At 49.7% G+C, this 18,858-nt stretch overlaps 1 protein-coding gene across 1 annotated transcript in view; it reads left to right on the forward strand.

Moving 5' to 3' along the window:
• ZER1 (zyg-11 related cell cycle regulator) overlaps window positions 1-18,025 on the forward strand; it is a 51,519-nt gene extending 33,494 nt beyond the window's left edge. The window contains exons 10-17 of the mRNA XM_077305897.1: window positions 957-998; window positions 1,959-2,078; window positions 4,688-4,803; window positions 8,773-8,961; window positions 11,841-11,938; window positions 13,018-13,120; window positions 14,752-17,227; window positions 17,336-18,025. Coding sequence (XP_077162012.1) covers window positions 957-998; window positions 1,959-2,078; window positions 4,688-4,803; window positions 8,773-8,961; window positions 11,841-11,938; window positions 13,018-13,120; window positions 14,752-14,809 — 726 coding nt within the window. The 3' untranslated portion in view covers window positions 14,810-17,227; window positions 17,336-18,025. The remainder of the gene's footprint in view (window positions 1-956; window positions 999-1,958; window positions 2,079-4,687; window positions 4,804-8,772; window positions 8,962-11,840; window positions 11,939-13,017; window positions 13,121-14,751; window positions 17,228-17,335) is intronic.
• Window positions 18,026-18,858: the final 833 nt, after the last annotated feature.

Raw genomic sequence — 18,858 nt, forward strand, 5'->3', positions numbered from 1 at the left:
CCTGGGGATCCCCTGGAATTCCAGCTCCTCTCCAGACTACAGAGCTCAGTTCCCCTGGAGGAAAGGGCTGCTTGGGAGGGGGGCGGAGGGATGCCAGCCTCCAGGTGGTGCCTGGGGATCCCCTGGAATTATAGCTCATCTCCAGGCTACAGAGCTCAGTTCCCCTGGAGGAAAGGGCTGCATGGGAGGGGAACGGAGGGATGCCAGCCTCCAGGTGGGGCCTGGGGATCCCCCGGAATTCCAGCTCCTCTCCAGACTACAGAGCTCAGTTCCCCTGGAGGAAAGGGCTGCTTGGGAGGGGGACGGAGGGATGCCAGCCTCCAGGTGGGGCCTGGGGATCCCCCGGAATTCCAGCTCCTCTCCAGACTACAGAGCTCAGTTCCCCTGGAGGAAAGGGCCACTTAGAATGCGGACTGTATGGCCTTATATCCCATTGAAGTCCCTCCCCTGCCCAAATCACACCCTCTGCAGAATCCATCCCCAAAGTCTCCAAGTTTTCCCCAACGCAGAACTGGTAACCCTACTTGATTGTGTTGTTCAGTGTGCACTGAACAGCATTAGAGGGAATTAGTAGTAGCAGCAGCATGTTTATTCGGTCAGTTGACCCATATACATTTGCAGAAAACTGTAATTAATTATAGAAGCTAATAAATATGGTGACATGAAAAAATACAAGAATATTGCTACATAAAATATTACAATAGTAAAACAATGTTAAAACAATTAATTGTTGAGGATAAAAATAATGTTATTGTGGGTAGGAACAGAAGGGTTATAAATGAGAGGGGGTTGAAGTGCCTGGGATGTGGCTGCTTTGAGCCGCTTAAGTTCAAGGAACCGGGTGGCCCAAACGGTGCTCACTGTGGCCTGCCTCTCTGCCCAGGCTGCTGGTCTTTGTGTTCTCTCCTGCTCTTTGTAAGCTCATGTTTTATTTCTGCTTTGCCTCTGGCCAACAGACGATGCTGAAGCTGATTCAGAAGAAGCTGGTGGATAAAATGGTAAGAGCCAGATCTCCCAAAGGGCTCAAGGTATCCAGGTGGGCAGGCAACTCTGAGACCGGTAGCCGGATCAGGCCCGTTGCTGATCAGGAGGAAATGAGGGGTGGCTGTGGCTTGTTTTGGGGCCATGATGGCGTTCTGCATCTTGTGGAGATCGTTCCAGGTGGGGCGGCTGTGTCAGTCTGGAGCAGCAGAACAGAATCTCTGCCTCCAAGTTTAGTCAAGACCCAGTGGCTCCCCCTCCCCCAAAGTGTCCATTGCTGCTTCTTCATAACAACCCTGTAGTGTAGACCAGCTAGCAGTGGAATTCTGGAAGGCATGACATTTCTTCACCGTCTGTTTTTGCCCTCCTGAGCTATGATGCCCTAGATGGAGAGGGAGAAGCTTTTTGTGTTGATGGGTCACCAGTTGCCCAAGCATGCTTAGCTGGGAGGGTCCCTAGGGCCTGCGGATGGTGTGCATGATAATGCTGGTGGCGACTTGTTCAGCTCTTGCTTTCTCTCTTCCTCTCTTCAAAAGGCTAATCTGTCTAGCTATGCATCGACACGGAAGAAGAAAGCAACAGAAAGTTGCCTGAATGTGGCAGCACTGACAGACAGGTCTGGAGGCTTAAAAACAGGCAAAGATCCACCTTGCCAAATTAACAAAGGTCAAGGAAAAGAAAAGAAAAAAGATCTAGTCTAGTACTGGAATTCCAAGAGGTTTGGGCCACAGGGTAGAGGCCCAAGGGAGCCGGGGACTCAAATAGCAACCCAAAAGCTTGGGTAGGCCCATTTTGGGGTAGGCAGTCCCTTAGGTCCAACACCCATTTAGGTCTTTGAAGGTAAGCGCCGTCACTTTGAAATGAACAGCCAGAAAAGACCTGCCCGTCGTCAGCACCCACTCGCAGTCTTGATGCATTTTTCCAGCTGGCTCTGTCTGTCCCAAGACGTCACCCTCTTCCTTCCTCTGCCCTGGCAGTGCGATCAGGTGATGGAATTCTCCTGGAGCGCCTTGTGGAACATCACAGACGAGACTCCCGACAACTGTGAAATGTTCCTCAACTACAGCGGCATGAAGCTGTTTCTGGAGTGCTTGAAGGTGTGCAAGTTGTGCGGCTCTTGTTGCCAGCCGTCTCGGTCGTGGATGAGAGAAGGGGAGCGAGGGCAGGGGATCTGAGTGGGTCGTCTTGTCCCAAACCTTCAACTTACGGCAGAATGCTCCACGGCTGCAGTTTCTGATTGACTGGTGGCTTTCCGTGTTCTGATAATCCCATTTTATTAATTTCCTTGCACTGCACATGGGTTAGGGGAGAGGCAGTGGGGACATATGCCAAGTTCATGGTATAGAAAGTACTTGGACCGGGGACGTCCTGTTATTTTCATCTCTGGATCTTCAACACAGAAAGCCATCTAAAGCTCGTCAGGCCATGTAGGGGGGGGGGGGGGGGCTGTGGCTCGGTGGCAGCACATCTGCTTGGCCTGCAGGAGGTTCCAGGTCTAGTTTCCAGCATCTCCGGTTAAAGGATCTGGCAAGAGGTGATTTGAACTACCTCTTCCTGGGACACTGGAGAGCCACTGTTGATCTAAGTACTGACTTTGATAGACTGAGGGTCCAATTCGGTCCAAGGCAGCTTCCTGTGCACTTTGAGTAGCACCGCAGGGGAATCATGGCAGAGAAATAACATAAATAAATACATATTTTTATAGCCCTCCCTCACTGAACCGTCAAGGTGGTGTACCAACATACTCAGTCCATAAATATATATAATCATATATAAATTCATTAAACATTTTATTTCAGTAGCTCCCAACTAGTTTAGGTTGGGAGGGTCAGATCTTTAGAAGGTAGGTATTCCCTCAAGTTTGCAGTAGTGAAAGCCAGCGTGGTGTTGTGGTTAAGGGCGGCGGCTTCTAATCTGGCAACCTGGGTTTGATTACCCGCTCCCCCCACATGCAGCCTGTTGGGTGACCTTGGATCACTTGCAGCCCTTATAGTGCTGTTCTCACAGAGCAGTAACATCAGGGTTCTCTCACTCCACCTCCCTCACAGGGTGTCTGTTGTGGGGAGAGGAAAGGGAAGGCAAATGGAAGCCGCTTGAAGACTCTTTCGGGTAAAGAAAAGCAGCATATAAGAACCAACTCTTCTTCAGTAATCTTGGGGCTCTCTCATGCTCCCCTCCCTCACAGGGTGCCTGTTGTGGGGAGAGGAAAGGGAAGGCCACTGTAAGCCACTTTGAGAGTCCTGGTAGAGAAAACCAGGGTATAAAAGAAGAAGAAGACGAAGAGTTGGTTCTTATATGCCGCTTTTCCCTACCCGAAGGAGGGTCAAAGCGGCTTACAGTCGCTTTCCCATTCATCTCCCCACAACAGACACCCTGTGGGGTGGGTGAGGCTGAGAGAGCCCTGATATTCCTGCTCGGTCAGAACAGTTTTATCAGTGCCGTGGCGAGCCCAAGGTCACCCAGCTGGTTGCATGTGGGGGATTGCAGAATCGAACCCGGCATGCCAGATTAGAAGTCCGCACTCCTAAACACTACACCAAAATGGCTCTACACCAAAAAGCAATTCTTCTTCTCTTTGTGATGGTCCATCGGGGCCTCAACCCTAGGCCTGGTGAAACAGCTTTGCCTTGCAGGCCCTGCAGAACTGGCTAAGGTTCCACAGGGTCCTGATCTCTCTTGGCAGAGAGATCCACCAGGCTGGGCCAACAGCAAAAAGGTCCTGGCACAAGCCAGTCTCACCTCCCCTGGGCTGGGGATCCTGATCAGGTTTTGGTCAGATGATCATAATGACCTCAGTTGAAAGGCCTTTCCCGGTCCCTGCTGCTTGAAATCCTTTAAGAAGAGGTGCCAGGGGTTGAACCTAAGATCTTCTGCTTGCAAAACAGGCACTCTGCCAGTGCCTTCCCCCATTCGGATAGAGTCATCCTTGCATAGGGGATGTTGGGGGACTGGTCTTTCTCAGCCATGCTACTGTAGATCCTTCCCGTGGAAAAGTCACAGGATGCCTGTTCTTCTGCAGGCAAAGCAGGGGCTCCCCCTTCTAAATTATGAAATAACCATCTGACAGCCATGTGCTCCCTGGACCACCCAACAAGCCTGATTGCCAGTGGCTCTCCGGGGTCTTTGGCACCACCTGTTACCTGCCTTTGAATATGGGACCTTCTGACTGCAAAGCAGGGGCTCTGCCATCAAACCACGCCCCCTCCTGAAAGCTGGAAAGTTTGGGCCATTGGTTGAGGGTGGGGACTCGTGACTGGCCGTAATTCTCCAAGAACTCAGAGGCCGCAGTCAGCCTTGGAGCTTCCCTTCTGAGGGAAGGGATCATGTGGAGAAGAAGGAGCCTCACCTAATGGTCCCCAAGTTCCGGCAGGTTCCTGTGGGAGCAGGAGCTCCACTAGGAAGCTGCTTTTTAGTGAACTAGGCACTTTTGGTCCATCCAGATCAGTTTTGTCTACTGAGATTGGCGACCAATCTTCTGGGACTCAGGGGTGGAGGTCTTTTATGTCACCCACTCCTTTTAGTGGGAGGTGCCAGGGGCTGAATCTGGGGCCTTCTGCATGCCAAGCAGAGTCTTTACCACTTGACCCCTAAAAAAAACCAGGCTCTGCTCCTGAGCCGGGCCCCTCTTCGCCTTTAAGCTACCCCGGCTCTTGCTGTCCCTTTTCCCACAACCAAACTTGCACCATTATTTGTTGTCTTCTCTTAGGAGTTCCCTAACAAACAGGAGCTGCACCGTAACATGCTGGGCCTTCTGGGGAACGTGGCCGAAGTGCAAGAACTCCGCCCTCAGCTGATGACATCGCAGTTCATCAGTGTGTTCAGGTCGGTGCCTCCCTGACGCAGCGCAAACTTCCCGAAGCAGCCGCTGCTGAGATTTTAACGTGTTCGTTGCTCAAATGCTGTCCAATGGCATGTCGAACCTGTCAGGGTCCATAGCTGACCTCAGGAGCAGACCTCAGGGAAACAGTTGTAGAAAGATGTATCAAATAGTCTTTAAGAACTAAAATTGTGATAGAACTGGAAACTCCATTCCAAATTTGTGTCAGTGCAGACAAGCCCTTGGCAGCCATTGGTTGGTGCATTGAAGAAGAGCGGGTTCTGTACCTCCCATTTCACTACCAATCACCTTCCCTTCCTCTCTCCTCAACAGAGATCCTGTGAGGGAGGTGAGGCTGAGAGAGCTCTGAGAGAACTGGACCTGGCCCAAGGTCACCCAGCTGGCTGCATGTGAAGGAGGAGTGGGGAATTGAACCTGGTTCTCCAGATGAGAATCTGTTGCTTTTGTCCCCGGCGCCATGCTGGAGAGATGGCTGCCTGTTGTTTGCCTCTTGTGGGCTTGCCTCTTTCAGAGCCACTGCTCACTGCTGGGCAGCTCTGGGTGAACGGTCAATCAGAGCCAGTCCTGCCTGTTATTGCAGCAGCAGCAGCAGCAGCTTCTTTCCAGGGTATCGCCAGGAAACCCAGAGCAGTTGGTCTCCTGACTTGAGTTACTGCCAGCAAATATCTGGGTCCGAGAGAAGTAGAGAAGTGAAGAAGTGAGCCGTGACTCACCGAAACTCTTTCCCTGCCGCTAATTGTGTTAGTCTTTAAGGTGCTCCTGGGTGTAAACTGCACAGAGCTTTTATTCCAGCCCCAGATCGATTCAGTCCCTGCCCTCTACACAGAATGCGATTTCCATTTGGATTTTGGGCGATTTTAATTTTCCTTCTGCAGCAAGAAGGACTGATTCAGAGTAACTCTACCTTTATGGTGCGATATCCCAGAGTGCTGAAAATGCTCAATATTCATTTGGGAAAGAAAGCTCCCTGGTAGAGAACCTCTGATAGGCCACACCTGGTCATGTGACACGCTTGCCTTAAAGGAGAAGCCCCTAATTTCTCTCAACTTCTGTCGGTCCTGGATTTTTCCTCCCTCCTCTGCCTTTTTCGATCCTCTCCCCCTCCCCTCCAAGAAAAGAAAGAGGCTCCCTGCCTGGCTCCTCTCCCCCCCCCTTCAAGAAAAGAAAGAAAGAGGCTTGCCTCCCCCCCCCCTTCTGAGCCTCCCTAACCACGTGCAGAAGACTTTCCTGTTTCAATGGGGGGGGGGGAGAGGAAGAATCGAGTTCAAAGAGATCTGAATTCAACAGGATTGACAATGGAATAAAGAAAGTAAGTGCAGACTCTGCCCTGGACTACAGACAGAGCAACAGGGCTACTCATGTTGATCAGCCCCAGTGAAGGTGGTGTCAGGTATGACTGGTGTTGGAGAAAGTTAACAGAATTGGTAGCAGGGGAGGAGCTTTGGTGAGTCTCTGTTCACTTCTTCCAATTGTCAGGTTCCTGTCAATTTCCTCCAAAAAGTAGATTCTTGGCTGAACACTAATTTTTTTAAATTAAAATTTAATTTTTAATTTGTTTAAAAAATTGTTTTTTTTTAATGTATTGAAGGCTTAGCAAAACAGGTACATGAATTTCTTTGCTGAAACGAAAGTTAGCTGGCCACCATTAAAGCTCTTCCAAAATAACTTTGAATGGTTATTGATAGGTGACATTAAAAGAGGTCTGATCTGACTGATACCTAAAATTTTCTGGCTCCTATGGTAGAACCAGATTTGAGCATGTAAATTTTGAGGAAAGTCTGTAACTGGATTTGGTCCAAACGCTTTTCCAATATTATATCAAACAGAGGAGAAAGAATGTATAAAACCCAATCTCAACGGAAAAGAACAAGAGTCCAGGTAGCACCTTAAACAAAATTTGTGGCAGGGGATTCGCTTCCACTTCATCTGACTAAAGTCTCTAGCGTGTTCTTGTCATGACATAGGGTTGGGTGTTTTGGCGTCCGAAGCTGCCGTTGCTGACCGAAGCAGCCAGCGCTGCGCCCAACCCCATCATGATGTTTTCATGATCTGTGTTACATTTGTTGGTATTTGTGAGGCATTTATCCCGTGTGCTTTTCTGTCATTTATCCACTGTCCTTGTTTAGCTGTGCTTAACCATAGAACAGAGCAGTTGGGAAATGTCTTGAGAATCTTGTTATTCTGACTTTTCAGCCCCAGGGAGGCCTGCAGTAAATTTCTTCCTACTTGCCCCTTTGCTATCTTTATCTATTTGTTTGTTTGTTTGTTTATTTATTATATTTATATACCACCCTCCCCGAGGGCTCAGGGCGGTTTACATAATAACATAAGAACAATACATGGAACAGTCTTATAGAACATTTGAGTAACCGTGCAATAATAACTGATAATTGTAAACATATAACATTATAATTGTATAACCAATAAACAATACAACGTTGTAACATACAAACAGGTCCAGAGTGTGTAGGTGGTGTTCTGAGGGGGGGTGGGGAGCAGGGGCCCTTTGGTCATTGTTGCTTATATATATCTGGTCTCAACCGAATGCCTGGCGGAAGAGCTCCTCCTTGCATGCCCTGCGGAATTGTTTAAGCTCCGTCAGGGCCCTGATCTTCTCTGGGAGCTCGTTCCACCAGGTGGGGGGCAGAACAGAGAATACTCTGGTCCTGGTTGATGCCAGGCGGACTTCTTTAGGGCCAGGGACCATTAGCCGGTTGGTGGCAGTGGAGCGCAGGGCTCTTTTGGGGGCGTAGGCAGGGGGGCAGTCCCTCAGGTACACTGGGCCCTGACCGCGTATGGCCTTGAAGGTAATTACCAGAACCTTTAGTCTGATCAGGAATTCAACTGGCAATCTCCTGACCTTTATGGGTCAATCAACCGAATAAACATACTGTACTGTAGCGATCCCCAACCTGTGGGCTGCGGACCACATGTGGTCTGTCGACTTATTGGAGGTGGACCGCGAAGGATGCCTTCTCCCCCCCCCCCAGCCTTTTACTTCATCAATGATCTGACAGGTGCACATGTGCAGCCTCAGAGCTCTGTGCCTACGCTCGCTGGCATAGCTGTGCCTCCCTCCCCCGCACCAGCCACCCCGCCTCCCTGAGCAGAAGCGCCGCCTCGGCTCCCCCCCCCCGGAGTCCCAGTGCTTAGGAGCGCTCACTTGATTGCCGATGGCAATCCCCCCCCCCCACCGGGCCTCAGTAAAATTGTCAAGTGTTGAGTGGTCCCCAGTGATAAAAAGGTTGGGGACCGCTGGCATAGTAATATCAGGGCTCTGTCAGCCTCCCCTCCCTCACAGGGTGTCTGTTGTGGGGAGAGGAAAGGGAAGGCAAATGTAAGCCACTTTGAGACTCCTTTGGGTAGAGAGAAGTGGCATAGAAGAACCAACTCTTCTTCTTCTAGTCTGTCGGCACTTTTTGAACTTTGAGAGGTGGTGCTAAATGCCATTTCAAAATGGATTCCATAAGAGGCAGAGCCAAACCAAATACCCCTTTCCTCACTTTGCAAAACAATTTCAGAATGAGAATAGAAAATAACAAAGGAAACTCCAGGAATTGGAGGGGGGAGGGAGAGAAGGGGCAATAAAAAGAACAACAATCTGGAGGAGGGATGGGACAACAAGCTTGGGGACTTGCCAGTTTTCCTGATCCTGCAGTGGCTTTGAATGAGAGCAGCCAATCACGAGCCCTGCCTTACAATAGCCTGGCCAGTGTTTGAAAAGTAGGCACAAGGGAAAGTAGTGGTGGGCACCATGTTGGGGAACCTCACCTGTGACCTTACATTTTCCGGCCTATTTTTCCAAGGCATCTTCTTGCTGGTGGGTTAGGGATCAGTGTGAGCTTAACTAAATAGTTTGCAGGTGGTTATCCCCAAAACAGCCCTGGGAAGCAGGCTTCTAAGACTCCCGTTTTCTAGCAGGTGTTGACTTTTTGTGGTGTATTTTGTGACAGTAACCTGTTGGACAGCGAAGCCGACGGGATTGAGGTCTCCTACAATGCGTGCGGGGTCCTCTCCCACATCATGTTTGACGGGCCAGATGCCTGGGTGATTCCCGAACCACCCAGAGAGGAAGTTGTGAACAGGATGTGGGCAGCTATTCAGCGCTGGGACGTCAATTCCAGAAGAAACATCAATTACAGGTGATCAGGAATTGGATCTCAGTTGTGAAAAGGAAGTCTCTTTAGCTGATCTAAGATCTAGCCTATAAGTACAAATCTTGCTTTTGGCCACCAAATCTAGCTGCCGATTGTTCTCAAGGGCAGGCTGGCTGCTAAAACTTCTTCTTTCTTAAAAATTAGAATCCCCATGGTCCACGGATATTTTTTAATTTTACAAAGCACTCATCTCTATCAGGGAACTTTTCACAATTTTGGCAAAAGTAAGGAAAGCTGCCTTATATTATTTTGGACTACTGGGTCTCAGATCCAGATCTTTCCGATTCCCTAGAGCCTGATCCTTTTAGATGAAAATGCTGGGGATTGAATTGCATTTTGGGCTGGGTTTGTGATTTAAACCAATATCTGTGCTGCATCTGTACCATAAGTAAAACCAGACAGGGATGGTGGGATCAGCCAGTCAGGTAGGCTGTCCTGCCCCTGGACACATCCCACTCCACTGCCAGTGAGAGGTAAATCAGCCGGTGAGCGTGAGAGAGAGGCAAGCCCTGGCCTCACTGTTGCATGGCTCCCCCTGCCCCAAGAAGGCCTGCCGTGGCCTTTCCAGATGTTGATTGGCCTGCCTGGGGCATGCGTGGGGGGGAAGGAAGGAGGCAAGTCCCCGGCAGCGCTTTCCCCCGCCCTGAGAAGGCCCACCACAGCCTCTGCAGGCCACAGTAGGCCTGCCTGGTGCAGGGGACAGAAGCCTAGCACCTGTCATAATATAAATTACATCGGGCTATTTTGCTAGTATGAGCATAAATCTGTGGGATGGCCTTTAGACTTCACAGAATTCCAGGCAATCAGCAGAGAAATGTTGTTTTGAGACCGTGTTGCTGTATCTGTTAAGATCAGCTTGTTTTCCACTTGGGCAGTTCTTCTTTTTCTTGGAATATTCAGTTTTCTTTGGGCAACTGTTAAACACGTTTACTTACTTATATTTATAGTTAACAAACACAAAGAAAATTTCTGGTACAGCTGACAGGCTTTTCTCATTTCTTCTCAATTGGTAAAATGGTAATATGAAACATAGATTCATCCTCTTATGTTCTTAGTCAGGTAACCTTTGTTCATAACCTATTGAGACCCTGACTCCATCTCAGACACACAAGTGCCCAGAAGCAGAGGCACTCCCTGACTCAATGACTGACTGAAAGAGATTCTGTTAACTGACTCTGACAAAACATAACAGAATTCTCCCAGCATGTAGCACTCCTCCTTCCAATATGGAGAGTGCCTGTATGCAAGGATGCAACCCCCAAACCTGGGACCTTCATCATGAGAAAAAGATGTCCTTTCCACTGAGCCACAGCCTCATCTCCCAAACTGTAGAATAGGCCTGTGCAGATACTCTTGCTTAAGAAAAGCAGACCAGATCCTTCTGGGAAATACTCCAAGAGCATACAACAGAAATAGCCACCCTCTATTGCTTGGGTCCAACATCCCAAAATATATCATTAATTCTACCAGTTTCTCAACAAACATAAGAGTCCAATAGCACCTTTAAGATAAGGTGACCAGATTTAAACATTGGTAAAGCGGGACACTATTGACCGGGGAGGGGGGGGGTTCCTGATTAAAAATTTGGTCTATATGGAGCAACAAAAAGTTTCATAGAATGCAAAAATAGTATTGTAATATATATTTTTTAATTTCAACATTTGCCAGGTGCCCCCAGATGTCCCTCCAAAAGTAGGACAATTTGGTCACCTTACTTTAAGACCAACAACAAGGAATGAGCTTTCGAGTGCAGGCCCTTTCCTCAGACTGAATGAACAACCATCATAACTGTGGAGATATAAGGCAAAAGCAAATTGTGGCAAATTAGTCAACTGTGTCATAATGTCCAAGTTAAGCCATATGATGCCATAGGATAATTCTTTGCTAAAACAGATAAACAGCAACTGAACTCAAAAGGAATGATTAGCTGGCTTAATTTGGATATTGTGACACAGTTTACTAATTAGCCATAATTTGTTTTAGCCTTATATCTGTACCCTTATGATCCTTGTTCCATTTTGCTTAAGGAAGAGTGCGTGCACTCGAAAGCTCCCGCCTTGAAGAAATGTTGGTTGGGCTTAAAGGTGCCTGACTGGACTCTATTTTTGTTGTGCTGCTTCAGACCAACATGGCGACCCACTGGAATCCACCAGTTTCTGACATGAAAGACAGTTTTGAACTTTATGAGCTAGAAAATATGTCTGAACAGCAATCACGATTATCAGTCATAGAATCATAGAATCATAGAGTTGGAAGGGACCTCGTGGGTCATCTAGTCTAACCCCCCTGCAGGACACTCACATCCCAATTGCTCATCTACTGTAACCTGCCACCCCCTTAAACCTTCACAGAATCAGCTTCTCCGTCAGATGGCTCTCTAGCCTCTGTTTAAAAATCTCCAAAGATGGAGAATCCACCTCCTCCCGAGGAAGCCTGTTCCACTGAGAAAACCGCTCAGGAACTTCTTCCGGAGGTTTAGATGGAATTTCTTTTGAATTAATTTCATCCCATTGGATCTGGTCTGTTGCACCAGGGCAAGAGAGAACAACTTTGCTCCATCCTCTACATGGCAGCCTTTTAAATACTTGAAGATGGTGATCAGATCCCCTCTCAGTCATCTCCTCAGACCAAGCTCCCCCAACCTTTCCTCCTACGTCTTGGTCTCCAAACCCTTCACCATCTTTGTTGCCCTCCTCTGGGCATGTTCCAGTTCCAGTTTGTCAACATCCCTCTTCAACTGGGGTGCCTAAAACTTTTTTTTTTGCTTCCTAATGAGATGTGGAGGATGAACCCCGTCTATCCTCCTCATCTGACTCAAGGCACCTCTTCTGTGGTTCATGGGTGCTTGGCTTCCTTTTCTGCAGGTCCTTTGAGCCAATCCTTCGACTCATTCCCCAAGGCATCTCTCCAGTGAGCCAGCACTGGGCAACATGGGCGCTCTACAACCTCGTTTCTGTCTATCGTAAGTCACCGTGGAGAGAATTTTCCTGCAGCAGCCATTGTTAGAATCAGGGTTCATTAAACCTGTGTCTTAACTTGGGCTAAGCCCCCTCCCTCCCCGTCCCAACCGGCAATATATTTATTTATTTAGATTTATATACCGCTTTCCCCGAGAGCTCAGGGCGGTTTACATTAAAACTAGTCAACGATACATGAAACAGTCTTCGTTAAAAACATACAGTAATTAATAACAGTGGTTGTAACCATATAGCAGAATAATGTAACAGTATAACAATATAATAAAATAGTATAACGATGGAACAGTGCAATACCACAACAGGTCCAGAGCGCTCTGGTGGAGTTCTGGGAGGAAGGGGGGAGAGGGGGGGAGCGGGGGCCCTTCATTCGCTGTTGGTTGTGCCTGGTCTCAACCAAATGCCTGGCGGAGGAGCTCCCTTTTGCAGGCTCTGCGGAACTGTTTAAGCTCCGTCAGGGCCCTGATCTCCTCCGGGAGCTCGTTCCGCCAGGTGGGGGCCAGGACAGAGAATGCTTTTAATGACTACGATCTTCTTTGTTTTGTGGTGACAGTCTAGCTCAGTTAGCGCTCTGGCACTTAATTGATGGGATCAGTAAGTTGACTTTAAAAGATCAGCTAATCGTAGTTTCCCGTTAGAAACCAACTTGCCAGCTAGGTGCTGTGCTTGCTCCCCTGGGGCAGGCTTAGAAATCATCTTTTGAAACTAGTTCCCAGGTTGGTTTGAGAGATCGAGAGTATATACAATGGTTGGCTGCTCAGGAAAGACCAGACTATTGCGGTTTGCTTGAACCAGGAACTGACACATATTAACTCCATGCAGCTAAGGGGAGGAGGGAGGGGCAAAAAGAGACTCGCTCGTCCCTCATCTTCCAGTCCCCAAGATGTATGCAAAGCTCTTGGAATGGGAAGCCTACATCTTCTTGATGCTGTTAACTGCCCACAGTCAGTTGCATTACTTACGGTCAGGGCTTGCAGCCTGTGACTCCGGAGTCTAAAGAGAAAACTAAACCTTTTAAGGAGTCTCAAAGGAGCTTACAATTGCCTTTCCTTCATCTATTTTGCAGCTGACAAATACTGCCCCCTGCTGATCAAAGAGGGTGGGCTCCTTCTCCTCCGGGACATGATTAAAATGGCTTCTGCGCGACCAGAAACCAAGGAGATGGGAAGGTATGTTCTCTTGGCACGCCATGAATAAGGGGAGGGACCCTAATCCTTGGGAAGTGCAGCTATTTGCTTGTTCTGCACTAGTATAAGGTAGCAAGTCTTGGTTGGCGCAACACTTATCTGTTGGCACCCCATCTCTAAAAGTACGCATTGGTGAGGTTCCAGAAGCCTTTGCACTCACTGTCACACTGCACCATGGGTTCTGTGCGCCAAAGCCTGCCTTCGTATGCTGCCCTGTGACTATAAAGCCCATGTGCCCGAGGTCGTATGCTTGCAAGTGAGACACACAAGCTCAAAAGACATCCAGGGTCTCGGCCGTGACCTTCTTGGCAAAGGGTGTGCCCTGCAAACTGGACAGGAGCAGCATTGGTTTCAAGCAGGCTGTCCGGACGTATCCGACCCTTCGCCCCCGCCCCGAAGAGTCCGGTGTGCCCAGACCAGGCACCAACCCCCCTACCCCCGTACACAATACCAGCTCGTTTTCAAGCACCCATGCCAAACACACTCGAGCCGAGGGGAGGGGTAGAGAGGGAGAAGACGGACGAGGCCCCATGGGAGCGACAGTGACTGATGCTAGGCAGGGCAGCATGGCAGAAGACGCGGGGGCACGAGGGGGCACGAGGCCTGCTAGCCGGACGAACTCACCCACAGCTGGGAAAGGACAGAGGGCGGGGTGGGGGAAAGACGCTGAACACAGAGCAAGGGGGGGGGGTTATGACACCTCAGGCATGCAGCCGAGGGGAGGAAACGGGAAGCAAGAAACACAGACAAGAGGAGGAGAAAGGCTGGGAAAGGGGGGAGGAGAGGAAGGGGAAGTGAAGCGGTTGCCTGTGTCCCGGGAACAATAAAAAAGCACTCAAGCATCTGGAAAGTGTTCTAGTGCTTTATTGACTCTGGAGGAGGCTGCCAGTGAGAGCGAGTGGAGCCCAGGTGACTCGGACTCCGGGCCAGAGTGGGACAACCCCTCACCCCCGCCTGTCTGGAGGGACCCGCAGGCCCCTGCCCCAGGGAAAGAGGTTCGGAGGCCAGGCAACGAAGGGTCGGACCCAGAGCTGTGGGAGGGGCCTGACACAGCCTGCTTATGATTTTGGAATATTGAACTTTAGAAACAAAGGTGACAACCTGAGTTTGGATCACCAAAGGGGTCTTGGGCATAATTGCGTAAAATAAGCCCAACTTGATCAACTGCATGCAAATTTCCCTGAGGAAGGGGTGTTTCTTGGAGGTGAAAGGGCATCACAGGAGGGTGTAATGAGCTCACCTGAGGCAGCCGGTTGTCGTCTGGGGAACCTGAAATCACAAGGACTCTGCCATGCCCTGACGCTGGCCTTCTTCCTTTTTGTTCATACACTGAAGGGTTTTTTAAAATTTATTCTCTTATTTTATTTATTTATTTATTTATCATACTTATATTGCGCTGGTAGTTCTCAATGGCCTCTAATTTTACCTTGTATTTCGTTTTGAACTCTATTTTGCAAACCACACAGCGGTTGGGTTGCTGAAAAACCAGGTGTCCATTTCTAAAGCAAACAAAACCTCCCCTCCCCTCCCCGCCCGCCGCCCCCGGTAGCCTCCCTGTTGGTGGAAACTGTGTCTCTGCCATTTCCTGCAATTCTTTCTCGATTCCTTTCCAGGAAAGTCATAGAACATTGCAATAACTTTATGGATGAGAGCATGGACACTTCAAGATAGAGGCGACTGGGGCAGCCGTCTCCTGCCAGCACTGCATCCAGCATCTCTCCGATTTCACTGTACATAGGTTGGACTTTCTCACCAGCTTAGTTGTTGGAAGGAGCCTTTATGAATATTTGTGTGTGTGCGTGTGTGTGTGCGCGCGCATGTGCGTGTGTGTACAAAGACTGTTGGCCAATGGAAAGGCACATGAGTGGCAGTGGCCAGGGGGACATATTGCACAGCAGAATGCGCTCCTTTCAGTCGTGGTGTTTCCCACCCCCTCCTTTTGTTGAAGACGTACAGATTGGAGTTTGTGTGTTTGTGTGTGTATGATTTCTGTATATAAAAAGTGCAACAGTGTCATCACATTATCTGTCGACCTTTTCTAGAGCACATGAGATGCATCCAGTGGGTGCGAGCGCAAAGATGGAACTGTCAGATGGAGACGTGGTCTCTGTCCCCTTTCTTTCCTTTTTTCAACTTCCGTAAACGTCTAGACCAGGGGTAGTCAACCTGTGGTCCTCCAGATGTCCATGGACTACAATTTCCATGAGCCCCTGCCGGCATTTGCTCATGGGAATTGTAGTCCATGGACATCAGGAGGACCACAGGCTGACTACCCCTGGTCTAGATGACTGCCTTCCAGTTTGGGTTGCATGAGGTGATGCTCCTGCCGAAGAGTAGGGGATCCGAAAGCAATGTGGCCGGATCCTCTCCAGAGGGAGTCTGCCTGGTACGCCATGGTGGGGGGCAAGCTGCCATGTGTCCTCTTGAAAGGCCTGCCGGAATGCTATTGGCCCCTCGATGTCACCTGACCCCTGCTGAGCTGCAGCTCCGCCCTCTGGCCGCCCACTAAAGTGTGGCAGAGCACCAGCCTTTTCCTCTGGCTCAGGGCCCTGCGGATGCGTTGCGGAGGACTTGCGGGTTCCAGGCCCCCCTGCAGGTGAGAGGCTCCGGTGTGAAAGCCACGAGGGGGGGCTGAAGCATGTCAGTCAGACCCCCTCTTAGAAGTCTCCCCCCCCCCGGCCCCCGCTGCCTTACTCACAGGTGAATGCATCTTCCGGGTTGGCAACCGCTGGGACACGTCTGCGGGTCACCTGAAGCCCAGTAGCCCTTTGGCACGATCCCCTTGTCTTCAGGCAGCTCTGATTGGTTTATCAGTCGCTCGGCTCAGACTGCTGGGAGTGCTTCACCCGAGTGACCGCGAAAAGTAACTGGTTTTGTCTGACCCTAAACTGTAGCTCGATTCATTCAGATGGGCAGTCATGTTGGTGTGAAGCAACAGAACAACGTGGCACCGTTAAGGTCAACAAAGTTTAATTCTGTGGATAAGCTTTCATGTGGATGCGTGGGTCTTATTTCATTTGTATTTTATGCTGTTTTAGGCCCTAATCCACTCTAAATCAACTGAGACAGGAGCAGAATAGAAATCTAATGAATAAATAAATCTGAAGACGTGTGCAGGCACTCAAAAACTTGTTCTTTAGCTAGTTACCTTAGTTGGGAGGGGGGCAGTGGTGCTCCATGACACCAAACCTAGTACCCAGCTGGCCTTTGGGGCCATGGACCCCAAGATCTACCCATCAACTAGTCTTTAAGTGTGTCACCAGACAGGGGCACTTGCAAGGGATCCAGGGCTGGCCAGAGATCCCTGTGCATGCGGCAGCAGCGTGCCTGCAGATCTACTACAAAGCTGCTTCTGAAAAGTTTGGAACAGTTAGATTCAAATCTAGCTGTACCATAGAAGCCAGCAAAATCATCAGGGTCTAAGCCTTGGAGAGCCAGAGCCCTCTGCTGGTGTCTGAGGAAAGCTCTCGAAAGCTTCTACCCATCTTGCTAGTCTGTTAGGCACTCCTGGACTCAGATTTGGCAGTTCTTGTGCAGACTGACACGGCAACCTCTGAAACTATCAGGTAAGAATGTAGATAAAACACCAGAGAGGGCTTTGGGGGGGGGGGCGTCTGGGGCCTGGGGCCTATTTCCATCTGAAGCCAAGCAGGCGTCGAACTGGATGGGACCCACATGCAATCTGTTAAGAGAGGCACAGCAATCCACACGTGAAGTCCCTGGCTCAGTTCGGCGGTACTCATGCCTAAGCCCTGTTGAACAAGCCGGATACTGCAGCCAAAGTCTGTAACGTATAATCAGAGTACTTATTCAGGCCAAGCCGTCAGCACATCCCTGTTGCAAAAGACTGGTCTCTTCACGGTAAGTAAAAGCAGAAGGGCCACCGGATAGAGGCTTGTTTTCAATTGTTACAGCTAAACAAAATCATCTTCTTCAAAAAGGCTTACAAGGCTGGAATAATAAGTGCTTAATGCTGCCCAAAGCAGGGCTCTACAGTGGGCTTGGTGCAGTCCTCCATGGGATCTGTGTCCTCCACAGGGACTGCCACAGAGAAAGAACTAGCCAGCTCAGTAAATGTCTAGACCAGAGGTGGCCAAATGGTGGCTCTCCGGATGCCCATGGACTACAATTCCCATGAGCCCCTGCCAGCAGCACGCTGCTGGCAGGGGTTCATGGGTAGTCCATGGGCATCCGGAGAGCCACCATTTGGCCACATCTGCCATAGTGGATTTGGTTTCCTCAGGCCAGTAAAACATATACCCAGCACATTATAAGCGCACAGGGAAGAAGGGCCATGAACTTCAGTGGCCTTCCAGGTTGGGCTTCCCAGAGAGGCAGCCAACAAACCTTGACCTCCATGTCAAAAAAGCTCCATGGGCATTGCAAGCATGACCAAGTGTCCTCACAGCTCTTGCTCTCCAGCCATTTTTGCCCTGAACGGACCCTGCCGACTGCATTCCACGTTCCCTCTCACTTTTGAAGAAGCTGAAAGGAAGGGCCTGGCTTTATTTGTCTTTTGTTTCCTAAAACTTGCAGCCACTGATGCTGGGGCTAGAAATTGATCAAAAGTGTGCCATTCCTTATTAAAGGAATGGGGATGACGTGTGTGTGTATGTATTACTAATCTCTGCTTCCACTGTATTTCCGGTAACTGCTAAGAATGGTCTGGTTCACTGTCTTTTACAGCAGAAAGGAGCACCTTCCAGGTGGCTATCGTGCAGTTCGAACAGGCTTGACTTTGTCCATGGCACCCGCTGGGACCCGTGCTCCATTCAGAACCCACCACCCAACTGCCTCTTCAGGCATCTGTGACAAAGGGTGTCATTTGGACAAAGGCACGGCTGTTCTGTTTGCTGTCATGTGTTCTAATTAAATAAGGAAGAACGATCCGGCTCTGTCTACTTTCTGTTTTGTTGTTTTGGGGTTATGCACGTTTCGTTACCGGGACATGCTTTATCCAGAAAGGAAGGTATTCTGCAAGCTTTACAGCTTTTTCCGGTCCCCTGCTTAGACCTGTCTGGGGATAATATGTGACAACTCTCCTTGCCTTTCTTACCGAGAAACAAGGTAGATTACAAAATATGAGAAGCAATTTGATCGAACAACAATGACCTCCCCCCCCTCCCCAAAATGTGGTACAACTGGAACCTAGTGCAGGCCAAAACCTGTCCTAGGCAGGCATCCCTGGCATTGCCTGTAGGTGCCACGGTGCCCACAAATACCTTTCCTGGCGCCCCCCAAGTGTTTTGAGAAAATGGTTGGGGATTTTGCTCAGCCAATTTTCTCTTTTCAAATCTTTTTATTTTTAAGACTAGTAATAGAGCCCGCTGTATGAGGAATACAGCGGGCGCTAGCAACTTACAGTTTGTCGTGTCCCCCGGTGGCGGCTCTGTGGGGCGGCGGCTGTGTGTGGCGGTGGCCTGACGCGGCGAGAGGCGCAAAGTGCCTCTCACCGCATCAGGCCGGGAGCAACTGTGAGCCGCGCTGTGCGCGGCTCGCAGTTGGAATCAGAGGGACCAATCGGCAGGCGCTTTGCGCCTGCTGATTGATCCCTCCGATTGTCTGTCCAGAGGAAGGGTCCAATCCAGACTCTTCCTCATCACGGACACATCCCGCCCCAGAACCCCTTAGCGTTTTATTTAGTCTGCGGCGCCTGTGGCGCCGCGGGCGGTGTTTAGATATCGAAATATACAGAGAAAGAGAAAAGAAGAAACAGCATC

Source organism: Paroedura picta, chromosome 12, assembly GCF_049243985.1.
Source record: "Paroedura picta isolate Pp20150507F chromosome 12, Ppicta_v3.0, whole genome shotgun sequence".
NCBI classification, from domain to species: Eukaryota; Metazoa; Chordata; class Lepidosauria; order Squamata; family Gekkonidae; genus Paroedura; species Paroedura picta.